This window comes from Phoenix dactylifera, chromosome 9, assembly GCF_051530095.1.
Source record: "Phoenix dactylifera cultivar Ajwa chromosome 9, Ajwa_hap1_PhDact_Kaust_v1.1, whole genome shotgun sequence".
Taxonomy (NCBI): domain Eukaryota; kingdom Viridiplantae; phylum Streptophyta; class Magnoliopsida; order Arecales; family Arecaceae; genus Phoenix; species Phoenix dactylifera.
Genome location: NC_143198.1, coordinates 21,285,938 through 21,305,757, shown reverse-complemented (window position 1 = coordinate 21,305,757; position 19,820 = coordinate 21,285,938). Strand labels below are relative to the sequence as shown.

General features: G+C 38.6%; 1 protein-coding gene across 1 annotated transcript; it reads right to left on the bottom strand.

Moving 5' to 3' along the window:
- Positions 1-696: 696 nt before the first annotated feature.
- On the bottom strand, positions 697-13,010 carry LOC103717142 (uncharacterized). The gene is made up of 2 exons (XM_008805418.6): positions 10,659-13,010; positions 697-1,614 (listed from the first exon to the last, which is right to left on the bottom strand). The coding sequence occupies exons 1-2, from the start codon at positions 12,786-12,788 to the stop codon at positions 1,585-1,587; spliced, it is 2,160 nt and encodes a 719-aa protein (XP_008803640.6). The 5' UTR covers positions 12,789-13,010; the 3' UTR covers positions 697-1,584.
- Positions 13,011-19,820: the final 6,810 nt, after the last annotated feature.

Sequence of the window (19,820 nt, the reverse complement as noted above, 5' to 3'; positions counted from 1 at the left end):
CAGTTTCTGCTACTCTCGTCATTACAGCTCGTTCCACAATTGGCAATCACGCTTACTATGAAAGCTAATAAACAATGTGCTTGTCATCTTAAATTAGAATAATAACTAATCTGGGGGAAACCATCAGAAAGAAACTAATTAGATACAAAAACATTGTCCCTGGCACTGAAATTTCCTTCAGTGGATGAGACCATAACACTAAAAAGAAACTACCCTTGATGGACAGTGGATATGCTTTGTCTTTCAATTTTCTTTTCATTTTTTGTTTCTTTAGTACTCCCATTTATCTGAACTGCAATTGCACATAGAAATCTGCAAGTAGTGGTTAAGCTTTATATCATATATCCTATCTCGGATAAAGGACAATCAATGCTGCATGATCATTATGGACCTTTGATATAATCATCTGCAAAAATATATAACCAAGAAAAACAATTGAGCAAGCAGATCCTAATGCATATCAATACTAATACAACTTGTGAGTGCTTTATACCCACAAGATACTAATCATATTACACCTGTAGGTCCAAAACAGGCCTACCACATCCATGAATGAAGTACGTCTTTCATAGTTTGTAAGACAACATTGTAGGACAACTGATTTAAGTATCATATAAGAAGAAGCATTCACCAGATGATAACTACAAAACCAGGGAGACATGTGCAAGACTGGTTCAGCTGACAGCATATCCTTCATATTTTACTACTCACGAGTTCACCATTCACTAATGATGGAAATATGGACAATTTGGAGAAAACATCATAAATCCAGTTTATAACAAGAAACAACCAAGTCTACGTCAATTTATCCACAGGTAGGATATAAAAACCATTCACTAATGACAATAAGAAGATGCATAGCTCTTCAGAATTGGAAGGTATATGTCACAAGTCCAATTGAACACCTAAATATCAAGCCTTATACTTTGTCTGTGCAATCTACTTCATGTATTAAAGTAGGGCACATCGCACAATGTGCCAAATCAAGTTCATTGAGATGATGAAAGGAAGGCTCCTCAAGTTAGACAAGGATCAAAGATACCACCTAACAATATAAGCCACATAACAGCAACGGAAAAAGAAAAACAAAACCCAGCCCAAACTTCCAACCATGTTTAAATACTTAAAGTTTCCTGAACAGATTTTCAACCCCCTGAATTTTGCTGGGGCACACTCTAAACCAGTCCTCCGTCAGCCCCTGACACTTCTGTTAATTTGCATTGCAGTTGCTTCTTCCTGCTGAAAATTCTGGCATTCCTTTCTATACAGATCGCCCAGCATACATCCACCATCACCATGTCCCATGATTTCCTCCAAAGTCACTTGATCAAGGTATGGTACATCAAAGTTTGGGATCCTTTTATTACCTGCCCCAAGTTTGTCTCAACCCGTTAATCTAAATTAACTTTTTAATAGATTTCTATGCAAATAAAATTATCCTCTTGTCCGTTCATCTTCTCAAAAGTCAAGATAGTAAACCATAGCCAAAGAATGGTGTCATTCCTTACATGCAATGGTCATACGAAGGTTTCAAAATTATTAATCTCTTACACATTGATGCAGCAGTCTTTCACATCAACTGGTCTAACTTCGTCCCCCATGACTACCTGAACTCTGCATAAGAATAAAAAAAACTTGCTTGTTAAGATGAAGAAACTTCTTAAGAGTTAAAATATTAAAACTGTCTCATAAAAAATGTCCTAAACAGTAGCCAACTAATTACAATTTGTTTATACTTCTTGGAAATCTGCATGTTCACTACTGCTGTTGGTGTACATGAAATCATTTTCTTGAGCACAAAGCTAATCAGAAGAGATAAAAGGAAAATCAACTCAACATTCAAAAGTTGGACATTTCTTTTCGGTAAAATAAGTTGGAGGTAGAAAAAAAGAGATGACATTTCACTAAACCAACACATCCAACACTAAGAATATACCTATAGTTGCATAGACAAGAATTATATGTTGAATCTCCTGTTTGTATTAAGGACATATTAATGCAAAATCCAAAATGCTTATAATAAACCCATGGATGTAATTGGAATGTCTTATACTTCTTTCTATCTATGCACTGTTTTAATGCTAATACATGACATTTTTCCATTACTGCTCAAGATGGGGAAAGGAAGAATTGATATGCTGTCATAAGGTTGCCGCTATTCTTTGCTAATAAGATACCTTTTATATTGTTTATACGCAAGATACGCAGAACCGAACGAATCGACGTACCAGTAAAGACTGGTACCGGTTTGGTACTGGTTGGAACCAGTACTGAACCGGTTCGGAAAAAAAAAAAAGGAAAAAACGCGCGGAAGCGTGTGCGTCCGCGTAATGCTACAGAGTGGCATTTAATGCCATTTTGCTGCATTAAAACCCATGTGGGGCAGCGCGTGGGCTCGCTGCCCCATGCAGGCTCGCCGCGCGAGAAACCGCGTGCGCGGTTCTCCGCACATGGACCGCAACTTCCACTGCGTGGACCACGCGCGGGCACGAGTCGGAGGATGCATTTCCCCACTCGTGCCCTCACCCCTGCGCGCGGGTGCATTCCCTGCGGCCTCTCTCTCTCTCTCTTTTCTTTTTTTTTTCTTCTCCTCTTCTTCTTCTCGAGCTCCTCCTCTTTTCTTCCCTCTCTCCTCCTCTCTTTCCCTCCTTCTCCTACGAGCAAGGGAGGTCTTCTTCCCCGCGAGGTGCTCGAGAGAAAGAAAGAGGCCCAGTAGTGAAGAGAGGTCTTCTTCCCCTCTCTCCTTCTCTCTTCTCCTCTCTTCCCCCCTTCTTCCCTGCGAGTACCAGTGCGGTTCGCACCTGTATTGGGCTTGTACCGGTGCGAACCGCACCAGTTCGCACCGGTACGGGCAAGCAAGTACCGTACCGGTGGAGGCTGGTACCGGTACGGTATAGGCTGAACGGTCGGTTCCGACCGGTTCAACAGACTATGTTTATATGTAAAGCTGCATACCAGGATAAATAGGCTTAGTGACACTATAAAGGACATAGATTGCAACATTATGATATAAGTGTCCAGTTTTTATTTATTGAAGCCAAAGTTTCCTATCTCAGTAGCGGATCCCGTACCGGTACCACACTAGCACAATGTAGGTACGGTACGGTACAGAGTTTTTTGGCATATCAAGTGTTGGTACGCCACCCGTACCGAGTACCGGTATGATACGATATGCCCTATATCATCCAATTCGGGCTGATACAATGTATCTTGATTGAAGCTATATTTTGTTATCTGTGGCCACTAAATATTATAGTTACATTGGAAAGAGGTAGTTTGAATTTGATATGGAAAATGTGCACATTTGATAGTTCTTGGAGTTACATTGACCACTACCAGGCTGACTCTAGCAAATTGCTGCAGCTTCAGGAGCCATGTTTTGCAAGGGATTACAAATACATGGGACCTAGGAAAATTTTATTGTAAGCCTATTTTTTTGCATAGATGCAGTAGTTTGAAACAGAGATAAGAAAAGTTGAGCGATGAAGTTACAAACAATGTTACCGATTCTTTCACCTAGCCTTAAGTTCCAATACTTGACACTTTATTGTTATGACACTGGGACATGCACCTGCATCCACACCCACACCCAACACACATATCTAAGTCCATCCATTATATGTCAAAGAATGAGAAGAATGTGCATTCTTATGGGTGTACTCTCAAGTGGTGTTCTTTTTTGACGAGCCTTCTCCAAAAATACTATATTCAATATTCTATCTAGATAGGTGCCTTTTTTCCTTGAAAAGGTGACTGTCGCATCATCTAAGAAGAGGAAAAGTATTATAGAAGTAGGACGAAGAGGAAAAGGATTCTCATGGTAGCAACAAAGCAACTGGAGAATGAGGGAAAGATAATAAGAGTCAACTTGGATTCATGGATTCAACCAGTGTGTCCTTTCTACTGTTGGTTGTCATGGGGTTTGCCACTGATCAAACTTTCCATCCACAGATCAAACTTGCACGAATTGGCTCAGCTTTTCCACAAGATTATAAGAAGATTGGCCACTTACTACTTTTCAACTATTTACTGAACTTTCCAATTTAAGTTGATTTTTCTCCTATATGCATTTTGACGAGGAATAAATGGACAAAACCAGATCTTCGTTTGCTGCTTGGTAAGCATCTATCAAAATCATATATTTTTGGGATCCTAGACTGAATTGCTTTCAGCAATTCAAATCCCTTTCTCTCATCACTAATTGGGCATATCATTGCCATCCTTTTCCCACCATTTTCCAGTACAACCTCTTCTATATTGACCTTTCAATTATCAATAATTAAGAGTTATGTTAATGGAATCTTTTATCCACACTTCTACTTATAGTACAACCTCTCCGTGTGTTTGTCTTCGCCTATAGTTTTATGTTAGAATTTTAAAATTTTTGTTGAATAGGCTTCAAAAGCGAATTAGCGTCATTTGAAAGGTTTCGGCTAAGTCCGCAGTCTGAATACCAAGTACTATACTAGTCAGGTACCAGCATGGTATGGTACAAACTGAACCATACCAATATGGTACCAATCAAGTACCAGTATAGTACAAACTGAACCGTACTGACACTAGGTACGCAGATACAAATCGGTTCGGCACCAATTCAGTATTTTTTTCCTTTTATTATTTTTTTATTTTTTATTTTTAAGGTTATTTTAAAATTTATGAATCTTTAAATAATCATGTTAAGGATGTTTTCATGTTATTTTATTTTATATTGGCCCGAGCATGGTATGCTGTACCGGTCGGTAATGAACGGTACCGGACGTACCGTATCCGTACCGATGGGTACCGGTATCGGTACGCCAATGCCGGTATGCCTGGCGTACCACATACCGTACCGTACCGACACTTGGTACGCCTATACTAGTGCGGCACCGATACGGAGTTTGGTACCGGTACGGCGAACCTTGGGCCCGAAAGACCATAATATTGTTTAATAGATGCAGTTGTAATAATTAAATCTAGATAACTCGATACGCAAATGCATGTCATCGTATGCTCTAGTTTTTGTCATCTACATCATTTTTTGAACACCTACCTTTTTCTCAAATCTACTTTCGACTTTTATCATCCTTCCCTTACTTTTAACTCTATTGCTTTTGCCTTCATTTATGGATTTAGATAGCCATAGTATCCCAATATATAGGCAGACGCGACCCCCAAAAGTCTAGCTATTGTCTAGTTACTGTCCCTAATTGCAATTGAATAATTGTAGCATGTTTCTTTATTATTAGGTCCTATTTCTAGCATGATTCTATACCAAATGCCCGATTTAGAGATCATGTCCAAAATATGCACTCCGAGTTACAAAAAGCCTAAAAATTAATTTTATTTTGAATTAATGTAAATCTCTAGCAAGCGCACTATAAAATTTTGACATGATTTCTCCTAATGTTGCCAATTTTCAGCCTATTTAGGCATGAAAATGAAAAACGAGAAGAATGAAGAGATGGGGATTACCTAATTGGCTTGAATTTATGCATAAAAATCAGCATATCTTCCCTCTTCCCTAAATTTTTCTTGCAAAAACCATTTTCTTTTTGTAGAAGAAAGAGGAGATGGTCACGGGATGCCTTCTCAATTATAGCGAAACCAAGTGGTTCCACTCAGTTCAAGCTGGTTTGGGCCCCTTACCTGCCTTTGCGACCTGATACACCACCAATTCCAGTCGGTTCACCCCGAATCGAGCAGTTCGGGTTGGTTTGGCATACCTCTTTTAACTTTTGACCAAAATCAATCCAAATTCACTCTTGTTTCAACAAATTTTACTACCTTCAACTAAATTGACTAGGAGTTTCAGTGGTGTCTTCCAAAATTGACTCAAACTCACTAAAGCGAAGCTTAAAATAAAATCTCACATAACTAGTGTCATTCTAGTGTTATTTGTTTATTTCTTTAAATATATGTACGTAATTAGATTTATATTTAAGTCATATCTTTATTTCTTTGAGTTAAAAAAGGAACTTACTTTTGGGTTATAAAACCAAAGCCTCGCGATACATTTTCCTAATATGAAACTTGGGCTTTTTCCTTTCGAGTTAGAAACATTTGTTTCCAAGAATCTTGTGAAAAAGGCAACTTTTTCCAATGTTTGAATGATATTTGATACAAGAAGTGAAGAAGATGAGTTTGTGGAGTAGATCAAGACCTAGAAAAGACGAGTTGCATGATCTGAACTTGGATTTGAGATCAAATCTCATAGAGACAAAAAGTTCATATGTTAAAAATGTCATCAAACATAAACTATAGTTTGCACACTGAAAGGAGGCTATTGATGATTTTTTTTTTTTTTTTGAAAATCATCCAATTGTCCTGGCTTAAACAATCAAAAGAACCATACACCAAAACATATCTAAGAACCAACACAATCTAAATTAGCATTTGGAATATTTTTTAGACTTTTTATTTATTATTTATTTTTATTTCTCGGATTTTAGTTACCGAAACCACCAGAACTAGTGAAACAAATAAAACTACTAAAATCAAAACTTATGTGGCCCAATTAGGGGGGCTAGGTACACAGAACTATCGGAAGGGAGCCTAGGTATTGCTTTTTCTTAACAAGTGGATGTGATAGTTATTGCAAGACTATTTTGAACCTTGGAAGACCCAAATCTCAAGAATATACTACAAAAGAAGGCTATTAGATAGAAACTAGCCGCATATATTTGACCCTTTCGCATAGTGGTCCAACAACGTAAAGAGGATATTCTAGCCTCCCAAACTTCTTTTTGTTTGTGATGAGGATATTCTAGCCTTAAAAACCTTTGAGATCAACAGTTCTATTTCTTATCACCCATGATTTTGATGGCGACATTGACAATGATCTAGCAGCATAATTCACCCATTTATTGAGCATCCTCCATGACCTAGTTCCATCAAGGTATTTCAGTGTTGGAATTATTTTGAATAGTTCTTTGTGAAATCTTACCACTTCTTCCTCAACACCTTCATAATTAAGAGAGAAACTACCAAAGCCCATTGTTAACCTAAATACAAATGTAAATGAAATTGTTCTTATGGTTAGCAATCAAAAATAGGATACTTATATAATTCTAGAAGAAATGCTTTACAAGAGGAATTGGTCGTGAATTAGCTCATGCTTCTTTTGGAGTCATTTGCTAGAAACTAGCCCCATCTCTTTTTTGGTTCCCCAACTCTCATGAGATTTAAAGCTCCTTCAAGCGCCTACTACAAATACAAGGCTAGGCAAGCTCCCACTACTCCTTATGGGCATTTGGAGAATAAAGTAAATCAAGGCATTCGACAAAGGTGGCATTTCTTGATCATCACCCTCCTTTGATGCACCTGCCTTTTGGCTTTAATGCACAAAAACTTTGAAATAAAATCTCCCTCGGCCAGACAATTGCAGAGAAGATCTCAAATTAACTCGCCAAAGGTAGTAAAGTAATTTAGTGATATGCGGTGGCCAAGCATTTTAGTAGTTTTAGCAGTAACAAGTATGAGACGAAAAAAAATATAGATTCAAAGGTCGATGTTCATACAAAAGTAATACAAGTAATTGATTTTTGTGCATCATATTTGCATGATACAAATAACCCAGAGCACTTATTATAGTATCAGCATTGAAGTGATCGGACTCTGGCCATGTCGATGCACTGGAAGTTTAGATAATGGAAATTGCATGCCAAGTTCTTATCCAATATATATCATATACTCATCGCAGAAGGTTAGGATATGTGTTGGATACTTGTTTTGACATATTCTATTTTTTAAAATTAAATAAGGGCTCCAGATACTTCTGCAACATGCCCAAGATGTGTAGCATATCCAAGATGCGGAGGAGGTGCTTTCTTTCTTTCAATCAATGTTGAACTTTTCATGATGGATGGTCAATTTTAGAGTACGTGATGCTGAAGTTACCACATAAAGTGTGGATTGTGATCTACAAACTTAAATGTTCATTAAATGATGGAGTTTTTGGATGTTATATGTTTTTATACAAATGGACTTTATTGTCCGATTTATGGCTGCTTTCTCATAATATGTGTATAATATATATATATATATACATATATATTGCTGCATACTAGGTTGTCATGCCCTTTTTTCAAAACTTGTTCTATCCACATATCCATATCATGATGTTGCCGCCTTTTGTTTTAGCGTCCATGCTTTGTAGTTCTTGCATGAAGCAGTTTGGGGCACCCATCTCAACTCTTTAACAAGCACTTGCATAAGGACACTGTAAAGATTGCCGGATAATTAGCACTACATTTGTACACCTTTTCGTATTGTTCTCATCAAGGGCCGGTGTACTAGTGCCGGTCGGTGTACCGATGGCGGCCCGGACCGGTACGTACCGGTTCCGTATCGATCCGTACCGGTTCCATACCGGTACGGCAGTCGTACCGGCTGATTTTTCAATGAAAAACTTTCGATACCGGATCCCACGCTGATCCGGTACCGATCCCTGCCCGGACTGGTTCGTACCGGCCCATACAGGCCGGTACAGCATACCTTGTTTCTCATATTTGGCTAACCAATTACATGCATTCAATTATTTTGAAATTGGTTAAAAGGCGAACACTCATTTGTAAATATCCCCTTTCGAGATATAATATTTATCCATGAGTGAGGCTTCTTAAGGACAACCCGTTGAAGTGTCAGATGACATGAAACATTCACCATATGAGAAGGAGCCTTCCCATGCCTATGCAGGGTGAACATGCATAACACTTGCACGCTAACATGGAAGTGCACCACTGTCCTCGCTGGTCCATGAATGATTCAAGAGGCGCATGGCTAATCACACTTGGGAAAGCCATTGCATAATCCTGTGCGAGCACATGGCTGCATGTGCTCATGGACTTTTCATGTGAGGATTTGGAACTCGAGAGAGGGACAAACATCATTGACAGCAAGTATTAAATCGGTCATGTAATTTTTAGTTTCATTTTTAGTGGAAGTAGGAAGCAGTTAAGACCAAATATTCTAAATACATTATTTAGAAGCAATTTTGTTTCATTAGTTCATTCAAAGACAATGTATGACCAAATTAAAGACAAACAACTTGAGTTTATTGGAATCAGAAAGTATTACATAAACAAAATGGAGAAACTAGAGAATTTAAAGCCATATAGAAAATCTCATGATTAACAACATGCTACTTAAAATGTTATTCACTATAAAGGCCTCTCATTTTTGCCCGTCTTAAGTTGGACTTATAAATGATAAAAGAGGAAGCATCAGAAAGTAAATCAGTAAGCAGATAAGGATGGACATAAAAGATATGCAACTTATAGCATAACCTCTTTTATTGGAAATATTTTCTAGACATACCAAATTCTCTTGTTAGTCTGCAAGATTGTCACTGTGAAAACAAACACCTACAAGAGTGAGCAGCTGCCATGCTTTTTGGGCAGATGATTGCCTCAAATTAAGTTAGACGGACCTTATAGCTAGGGCACTAGAGAAGACACTTTGTTGCTTATGTAATACTCTTATTAATTATAGTCCTATTATCTTTGATGGCTTGATCAGATCTTTTTGCTACCATAATATTTGTTTCCTTCAGCAACATTTACTATGAGGCTCTTGGATCTGATTTTTGCAACAGAAAGTTTAGGAATTGGCAGCATTTATCTTGGTTCTTTTTGCCTTTTATACTAATATTTACTCCATATGTAAACTTCAAAAGTTTTCTCCATTATATTTCAAAATAAGTGATTTATGTTAGTGAAAATGATTTGAGATGTAACAAATATCCTTAGTTCTTCTTTTTTGTCAAAGCCCATACTTCAATTTTTTTTCAAAAAAAAAATATATATTCTTCTTGTAATTTTTTCTGCATTTCATAGTTCTTAAGAGTTAAATAATTGCTAATTTCATTTTCAAAGTTCTGAGGATAAAGGTTTGTAAAGTTCATGCAAGTAAACCATATTTTGGACTTTGACAACCATATTGCTCAAAAATTTCCTTTTACTTGATTCATCATTCTCTAGCAGTACTTAGTTTTTTATCATTTTTCTCCATCACTTTATCCTGAAATGGTGCAAAAAAATTAAGATGATACAGACGGATAGAACTAAGATCTGAGGGGGGATCCAAGAAGCAGTGCAGCTTAAAATAACATTAAAGATAGCTATAAATCGGAATTCTTGGCAAATGAGAATTTGTAGAGGCTAACCAAATAGTTGAGATAGGACTTGATGATTCTGGTTATAATTGGCTTTCTTCAAAGAACAATGAGTCTTGCTTCCAGATTAGCAACATAATGAGCACAGTGAATTGCATTAAGTTTTTTTAATGTTTTAATGGTGTTAAAGTTCCTAAGCACTGGATTTTCTTGGATCAGAATGTTATAGTATCTGTTCAAGTTAATGATTGACCGCAAGACACTTTTTGGGAAAAAGATTGGACAAAATTAATTCATTAATAATAATGAATAAACAAACAGCATTTCCCCAAGAAGGAGTAGAAAGAAAGAAGGGAAGACACAATCTTAAGAATAGGAAAAGTAGTCATCTATATTAGCATATAAAAGCCATCTATGAGGTATAGCTCAGTGACCTTCAGAACCATCAGACTAATTAAAAGCTAACTAGCAGACCTACTTAGAATTCAAAGTTACATACTGTACATATACTAAATACTGAATAGATATAAACTAAAAGAAAGAGCAATTTTAATTTGGAACACACCTCAGACTGGGATTCTAGATCCATAAGTTTTGCTTGCATAGTAGCAATCTCTTCCTTAAGCTTTTTGATCTTCATTTCTTCTTCTAATTCTTTAGCTTTTCGCTCTTGTTCCAATTTGAATCTTGCTTGTAGTAGAAATGGAACAGAAGCTTCAGGTTCCTTTATCTGAACATCTTCCAGCAGTTCCCTATACATCATTTCCAATGGATCAGGTGGACAAGCTTCTCCCAGTTCTGTTTTGTTCTCTATTTTGTTTTCTCTGGTTTCCGCTGCAATCTGGTTGCTTTGCTCTGCATGTTCTTTAGATAGCTTCATACTTATTTCTGTTCTCTCAACATCTCCCACAGCCGTCTTGTCCACAGTTGCCTCACCCTCCTTGTCCAGTGGTTCAGATGCCAAATCTTCTTCAGTCTGTGCTCTCTGTTCTTCATTATGCCCCAGAGCCTCCAAATTTTCTTTGTTCTCTTCTTTGCCCTCTCCAGATAGCTTCTGGTTTTGAATTTTATTAGCAGCTGATGAAGTCTTGTCAGATTTTACATGTTTTTCCTCACCATCACAGCGACGATTTTCAAAATCAGGCCAATCTGAGAGCGGGGTATCATAGAAATCTTGCAACTTTCGCTTCTTATGAATAGTCAGAGAGACATCTTTCTTCTCCTTCTTATTCTTCTTCACTGCTGCTGCATTCCGCGGAGCTTTTTCGCCAATCACCAAGGAAATATGTGGACCTACAACACTTTTAACCACATCAATACAACAAGACAGCATGTACTTCTTCCACCAAACTGAATACTGGAGCGTGACATCCGACTCGAAGAGCTGAGGAGGAACATAGAACACGACATTGTCTGCATCAATTTCATATGTTTTCCATGCAGCCTCCCATGTCGAATAAGAACGGGGGACATAAGCAGGCAAGTCCTGATCCAATCCAAACTGCATCGCCACCCGATGTGGAAGATACTGTTTGACACAATCTACTCCTACTAGCGCAGAAGCTCTCAAGCACTGAGCGAATGATCTCAAGTCCTCATCTTTATCTGCACAGCCATGAATCCATTCACCATTCTCTCTATAAAAGGAGGGTTTCCTCCAATTATCCAGATTACTAACGTACGGTCGCCACTGAAACTCGCTAGGCGACTCAAAAACCCAGCGAATGAATGAGAATTCCATTTTCTTACTTATATCATGCCATCTTTTGGTCCTTGGCTCGCCATAATCCACAGAATTTTTCATTTCGGGCCTCAGAGCAACGAACCGCTCCCATACCCACATTTGCAATAGATCAAAAGGTGCCCAGACAAATAAAGATGGTACCTCTTCCCTGCACTTGCTGATGAGACAATTCTTCACTGCCTGCAGGTCCCGGTAGAGGCTCGCGAGGAGCGCCGGAGCAAGGGCTATCCTCGCCCCTCGTGCCAACCGAACGGCAATTGGTATCATCTGCAGAGACACAGTTTTCTCTGGATGAGCAGGGAAGACAAACCTCGACAGCCACAGCGACAAGAAGGCCACGTGCTCGAACTCGTCGCCCTCGCCCTCGACAAAGTGCCTCATCCACGCACTCTGCTCAGGTTTCTTGCAAGAATACTTATAAAATTTCTTGTGCTCGACCGCCAGCCTCAGCTCCATCTCTGCAAGCTCGCCGTCCAACGATCCCCTCACCGGCTCGCCGACCACCGGGAACCCACCGAGAACCATGACATCTTCTAACGTGATAGTGGCCTCCCCCCAGGGGAAGAGAAAGGAGCTGGTCTCCTCGCACCAGTACGCGGCGATCCCCAAAACCAGAGCGGCGTCCCTCCGGATTTTGTAAACAGAGGCCTTGATCGCCTCAGAAATCCCAGCTTTTTTCCAAGAATCGCCATAAATGGGCTCCAGCTTGTGGACCCACTCCTCCCACTTCCTCAGGTGGGACCGCCATCCTTTGAAGAGGATCTCTGGGGCCTCGGGAGCGGCAAAGGAGGCGGCTTTATGCCGCGAAGGCACAAAGGGAGCGCGGCCAGAGCCCCCGCTGGGATTGATGAACCAACCCATTCTTCTGACGGGATTTCTCTGCTCCGTTACTCCCACCATGTCTTCCTCTCTTTCTTCCACCAGAACCTCCTTGCTTTCCTCTCCCTCCATTTTTGCTCCCCTTTGGTCTCAATGGCTCATCCAAAGGAGCACAAGATAAGAGAGAGAGAGAGAGAGAGAGAGAGAGAGAGAGAGAGAGAGAGAGAGAGAAGGAGATACAGAGAAGAGAGAAGAGGAGAGGAGAAAACAGAGGTCTAATGGGTGAATAAGGGGAAAGAAGAGAAACCCGGAGAAGAAAAAGAGTAGATGGGTTCAGTGAAAGGAAGAGGGCATGGGAAAGTGGCGAGGGGGGGTGAAGAAGGGTTTAGAGAAGGAAAGAATTCAAAAGGTTGCCTTTTTTTTTGTCTTACCGTATCCGGCCGTTGAGGTGGTTGCTAAATCTGCCACCTGTCATCCTATATATACATAACCTTCGCGCTAGGTGGCAGAGGGGTGTGATGTTCCGCATGACCAAAGTCGTTCCTGCGTGGAAGATTGGAGGCTAGCACTTGATTCCGGGTGGAAAGCAGAGTTGGCACTTTGCGGGGGGGGCGAGAGCCAGCTGATTCATTCATTACGTGGGGCCGGGATGGTCAGGAAACCGAGACCCGGGACGTTACTAAATTTATTGGTCCGTTGTCACCAAGCATATCCTGAAATAAATCCATTCAGATAAACTCAGGGAAACTTAGTACCATGTCCCTCGTTTGACTGAACTCTAACAATTAGATCCATTACTTACGTTGAAACAGTATAATATCACATTGATATCCAAAATCTCATAAATATACGCTGAATTAAATAGCTAGATCCATCAAGGATAGCTAGAAAAGTTTTGAACGCTATCCTTTATCAGGCTTCTATTTAACATTTAGATCCAATTGACTAAATTTGAAACTAAGGTAGCAACATTGAAAGGACACTCATAAACAGTGCATAAGACTCCACTCCGAAGCACATTATTTAATCTATTTCCAAGGTACATTTCAGTCGCAAACTTCTAATCTAGCGTTATATAGAGAAAACTAGAATTGGACAGACAAAAAAGGTATTTGTAACGTATGTCCGAAGCTCTAATCCACTATCATATAAAGGGAACTCCTAGAATTGGAAAAACAAAAAAGATTTTAAAAATAAAACTAACAACTACAGGACCCACAGTGTAAATATATGTGGTCCCATAAAAAAACACATTTTTCTTACAATCAAAAGTTTTTAAAAAATGGATGCTGCTATGTTTATCCAATAATCTTCTCACATCGGATGTAAATATTGTACCAAACATGACAAGCCATGGTTTATTAGGGCCAAGATGCCAGCTTTGCCATTCAAAAGACAACAAAACATGAATTGAACAAATTTTGGAGAGATTTTGAAAGAGATGAAGCATTTTCTTAAAAAATAATCCTAGCGTTCTATATACCTGCTGTCCCATACCTATTTTGGAAGAGATGAAGCATTTTTCGAGTTCACCTAATAGTTTAGTCTAGTAGCATATAACTGATGAGATATACGGATATGATTTTTTTCTCTATTTTCAAATTATTCTTGAAGTGTAATATAATAATATAATAAATTATATTTAAGATATTATGTAGGTTTGTCCCAACTATTATGGTATAATAATGATATTGTAACAACTGCTACTTGAAATCACAAAGCAATTTACGTATATGCATATTAGAGTATAAATTATACTAAATTTCAAGGTCATAAATGCATCAATTGGCTTGAGTTTAAATTAAAACTTAATTGTGAACATGTAATTATATATAATATTAAATATATTTTTTATAATAAATTAAAATATATTTATTTTATATATATTATTATATAATTATTATATTATATTAAATAAATAATGAATGTTGGATATATTATTTTAATTATTATATAGATTATTTCCTAATTGTTATAATATTTATATAACAAATTAAAAAACCATTTTTGTAGCCTATAATCGTTTGTTTACTCTTGTCCCATTGATTTAATTAATACATAGTTTTCACCTCATTAATGATAAAATGCAATGCGGAAAGGATTTAGATCATGTCATTAATGTTAGTGTCCGTGTGGCCAATGATTAAAAATTATTATTTTAAAACCAACATTCAATTAATATATTATTCTAATTAATATGTTGATTTAATTAATATATGGATTTCAACTTTTTAATGATAATGTGGAATGCGGACTTAAGTTCTATCATTAATAATAGTTTCCACTCTTAGTACAAGCAGAGACTTCATTTCGGTGTGTGCATATATATATATATATATATATATATATATATATAGACAGAGAGAGAGAGAGCATTAAAAAGTGTGTGGGTGTTACCGATTCAGGAGAGTTTTATTAAACAATCTCACTAGATTAGCCTCACTCCCCAACTCTCTCTCTAGCTCATCCCGCTTGATCTCAATAGATCCAACATCATTTTCTCTAACACACCCTAAATGTAAGACTGCATGTATCCAATTTAAGCTAGTCGTTGTCCTGTGCAAGAACCAAATCAAAATTAATATCATATACACACATATATACACATACATATATAATACATACATATATTTACATATATATACATTTATATACATATATATACATGTATATATAGATGTTAGACTCCATACTAATACTAATAGTGGTAGTTAAATGTAAAATTCTCTCTGTCAAAATTCAACTACAAGTCGCTTGTGTGTAGTTAAAACCAGGACTACAAATAGGTCAGACTAGGTCATGAGTCACCCCAACCCTATCTAGTTTTTTATTTGGGTCCTAATCTTGGACCCAAACACAACCCAATAGAAGATCAGATCGGGTTGGATTGAGTCCACGGCTACAATTTTTGATCCAATGGGTCATTCAGGACAGGTTGGTGACGTGGGAATTTATTTCACACATTTTCTTAGTCTTAATTATTTTGTTTTAGAGTGTTTTGTATGTTCTTAGCTCATTTGTCTAGAATTTAGGTGTCTTTTATATTTATTTAATTCTTGAAAATTCTTGGTATTTTGCAGGTGTTTAATTATTGAATTGGTTGAAATTGGGCTGGTCTAGTCAACCCAAAACACTGTTCGGTTTTTGGGTTCTAACCGGAGCTACAGACCTCCGTTTTAGATGTTGTTTAGCTTGCTGGAAAGATAAGATGGAGACCTAAAACTTTTATGAAGATCACAAAACCAAGTTCTGCCGTTTTAAAGTCCAAAACTTAGCCGAAACGGAGAAGTCCGAATCTGTCCAGAATTTTACTGCGGCCCAGACCCTATTTCGGTTTTCAGCTTGTATCTGGAGTTATATAAGTCAGAATAATGCAAACCCAGATGCGTTGGAAAGCTGAGAACTATATCTAAAACTTTCGTGAAGGGTCCAACTCCAAAGTATATCGTTTTGGTGCTCTAAATCCAGCTGGGAGTCGAGTCTAAAAATCAGCCTAGAATTTCGGGATTTCAGCTAGCAGATAGGGAGGAAATCTGTTTTAAAATTCAAAAAAAGGAAATTCCGAAAAAGAGAAGGAGAGCTAGCAGATACGAAGAGGAGGAGAAGCAGATAAAAAAAAAAAGAAGCAGAGAATCTGAAATTCCGAGAGGAAGAAAAAGCTGGAATTCTGGGAGAAAGAACGGAACGGAGGATTTTTGCAAATACAGAGTTCTTTTCCTTTCTCTTATATATTTTTTTTTTATTTTTTTATTTGCTGAATTGTTATTAAGAATGTTGAATGCGAATTTATGTTTGAGAAATAATTGGATTGATTTATTAGTTATGATTTGCTAGTTTTCTTATCCTAGGGCTAGGACGTAGTCATTGAATTTTTGATATGAATTGAGTATGGTTGTATTGAATATCTTTTGTTAATTGCAATTTGATGATTTCGGTTTTCATTCTTGCAATTTATTGGCCATGAATTGCATGCTTAAGATGTTGAATGAAGTAACGAAAGTTGAAGTTCGATATTAGTTGGTGAATTTATCAAACATTGGTGGTGTAGTTTAGAAATAAATGCACACCATTGTGACCTACAATCAAGAATTTCACAGATCATAATGAATTTATATTAATTTCTATGATCACGAAAGTAGACATAGGATTAATATAGGTATAGGTCTTATACCTTGAAAGAGGATATCACATAAAAAAAAGGGATTCGGTCATTGTAATTAGCAGAATATTAACAATCAGATTTAAATTCATTGAAGGAATTCAATTGATGAAATCCAAGCCCTAGGAACCTTTCACATTTGATTTTTCAGGTCAAGAAATTGCAGTCAGTCACATCAATTTGGGGTTGTCTAAATAATATAGGAAATTTATAAATTGGTACTTGAATCGCCTCCTTGTGGAAACGATACTCTTTTTGCCCTATTCTACTTGTCATGACCCATGCACTTGTGGTAGAGTTTAAGCTAGTCGTTGTCCTGTGCAAGAACCAAATCAAAATTAATATCATATACACACATATATACACATACATATATAATACATACATATATTTACATATATATACATTTATATACATATATATACATGTATATATAGATGTTAGACTCCATACTAATACTAATAGTGGTAGTTAAATGTAAAATTCTCTCTGTCAAAATTCAACTACAAGTCGCTTGTGTGTAGTTAAAACCAGGACTACAAATAGGTCAGACTAGGTCATGAGTCACCCCAACCCTATCTAGTTTTTTATTTGGGTCCTAATCTTGGACCCAAACACAACCCAATAGAAGATCAGATCGGGTTGGATTGAGTCCACGGCTACAATTTTTGATCCAATGGGTCATTCAGGACAGGTTGGGTCCATGTATAACCCGATCCCAATCCAAAAAATTTAGGTTTGAAATGAGTCCCAGTCAGGTCCGATTCGGATATGTGTTGGGTCATGCTATAATTCATAATAAAGAAATATAATTTACTTTTTCAAAGTTGAACTTTTTATCTGAAATTTTTCTTCACCAAGCTTAGTCTACCATAGACAATTCAAAGAAGCTTATAAAGAGAACTGTTGCATAAAAATCTTCAATTTGCTAAAGAGAAATTAAATAAAGCAATCACACACACGGAAACAAAGAACCAGTAAGAAAAAGAGCAAAAAAGAAAATCAAGTCAAAAGTTACGTGTGAGAACCAAAAAAAAAAAAGAGGAAAGGGTGGACGGGCCGGCCCGAAAAGATCGGACCCATCCCCCTTATTACGATCGTGCCCTAGGTACGATCGTGGAAGAAGAGGGGTGAAGGGGCGGCGGCGGTGTTCGAGGGGGGGGGGGAGGGTTGATCGCCGGAGAGGACTGAGCACCGGAGAGGAGACCGAGATCCGGCCGGCTGCGGAGGAAGTTTTCTTCGGTGAAGACCTCCCGCAAATCGGGTGAAGAAGCTTGGGATCCAAGGGTTTTGATCCGAGCTTGCTCACCGATTCATCCTCCGATACCTCGCCGGAAAGGTCGCCGGAACATCCCGTCGGATCGAGGTAAGTGTGGCTTCTTTCTTTATGCTTCATTTGCTAGGATTAGGGCCTTGTTGATGGGGTATTTGGTCGGTGAAACGTTGGAGAAGAGCCCGAAACAGGGAACCCCTGTTTCGGCCCCTCCCCTTTGGATCCTGCCGCCACCGGCCGCCGAGTTGGCCAGGATCCATGCCATTTGGGGGGGGATCCTTCCGGTACTTGGGGAAGAAGAAGAAACATCTTCTTTCCTCCCTCGGGTTCTGCCGGTTCTTGGAGAAGAAGAGGAAAAGACCTCTTCTTCCCTCCCTCTCTTGGCCGGCCACCATCGCCGGCGACTGCAACGGTGGCGGTCAGCGATGGTTCGGCCGGTTGTGGCCGAGATGCCGTCAGGTGGGGGGGGGCGAGCCACCATCTCGGTGGTTCTTCTGTTGATGATGGAGGAGGGGGAAGGGAGGAAAAAGGGATTCTTTGCCGGTTCTTGGGAGGAAGAAGAAGAAGAGGAGATCTCTTCTTCTCTCTTTCCCTTGGCCGGTCACCATCGTCGGCGACTGCAACAGTGGCGGTCGGCGATGGTTCGGCCAATAGTATTGTCGGATTGGGGAAGGAGAGGGCACAGCCACCATGGCTGTTGCCCTTGGATCAAAAAGATTTGAGGGAGAGAGATGTATTCCCAACCATGAAGAGAGAGGAATCATCCCTTTCTCTTGGTCTCTTCACCGGGACCGGCCAGCGTCGCTGGCGTGGCTGCGGCCACGGCTGGCAAGACATAGGTCGGTGGTACAAGGTGGAAGTCGGGCCACCCCGACTGCCCTAGATCTGGAGGGATGGAGATGTTTAGGGACCTGGTGATGGACCCCATAGTGGATGTGAATTATGTCTTAGAATATTTAAATATTAAGTAATTTAGTTTGTGGTTTATAATTGATGTTGTAGGGGAAGAGTCAGCGGTGCCAGGAGATTTTGATCAGGGGACTCAACACCCCAGCGCGTAGGTTGTGACTCGGATCCGTGATTGAGTCAGTCTACAATTTGTGTAAGAATCCCTACATCTGAGCACTTCTATGCATACATTTGATATATCATTGGAATTATTTTATAATTATGTTGTTATTTGTTTATGAGTTGATATGATACATATGAGGTGTGCATTTTGTTTATTATGAAAGTATTGGAATAATTAAATTGGGAAGGAATAGCATATTTTTGAGAATTTATGAAAATATGTATGTGATTGAAATGTGATTAAACATGTAAAACTAGACATGTAAAATAGGTTGGACTAACCTTATCATGAGATAGCCTCTACGAGCTTATGCGTAGGATAGCTGCCACGAGCTGATGCGTGGGATAGCCTCCACGGGCTTACGCGTGGGATAGCTGCCACGAGCTTATGCGTGGGATTTGTGCAGTCTTGGACTGGGACATGAACTTGGTTAGTCCAAAGCGAGAAGTGAAAAGTCTGAAAATTTGGGAATCAGAGTAATACGGGAATGGATTACATAATGTGAAAAAGGATTTATGTATATGAAATGGTTATATATATTTGTTGTTTGTTGAGCCTTTGGAATGATGAAATGATATTTATTTGATGCTTTGATTATTTTATTATTATTACTGTGTGTGGCTGTTGGGATTCTTACTGGGCTGGAAAAGCTCATACTAC

Bases quoted from the DNA above. Each gene is read 5' to 3' on its own strand.
- LOC103717142 (XM_008805418.6), bottom strand. From the start codon at position 12,788: ATGGAGGGAGAGGAAAGCAAGGAGGTTCTGGTGGAAGAAAGAGAGGAA. The intron at 1,615-10,658 runs GTGTGTTCCAAA...ATTCTTATGCAG, and splicing joins ATCTAGAATCCCAGTCTGAG to AGTTCAGGTAGTCATGGGGG.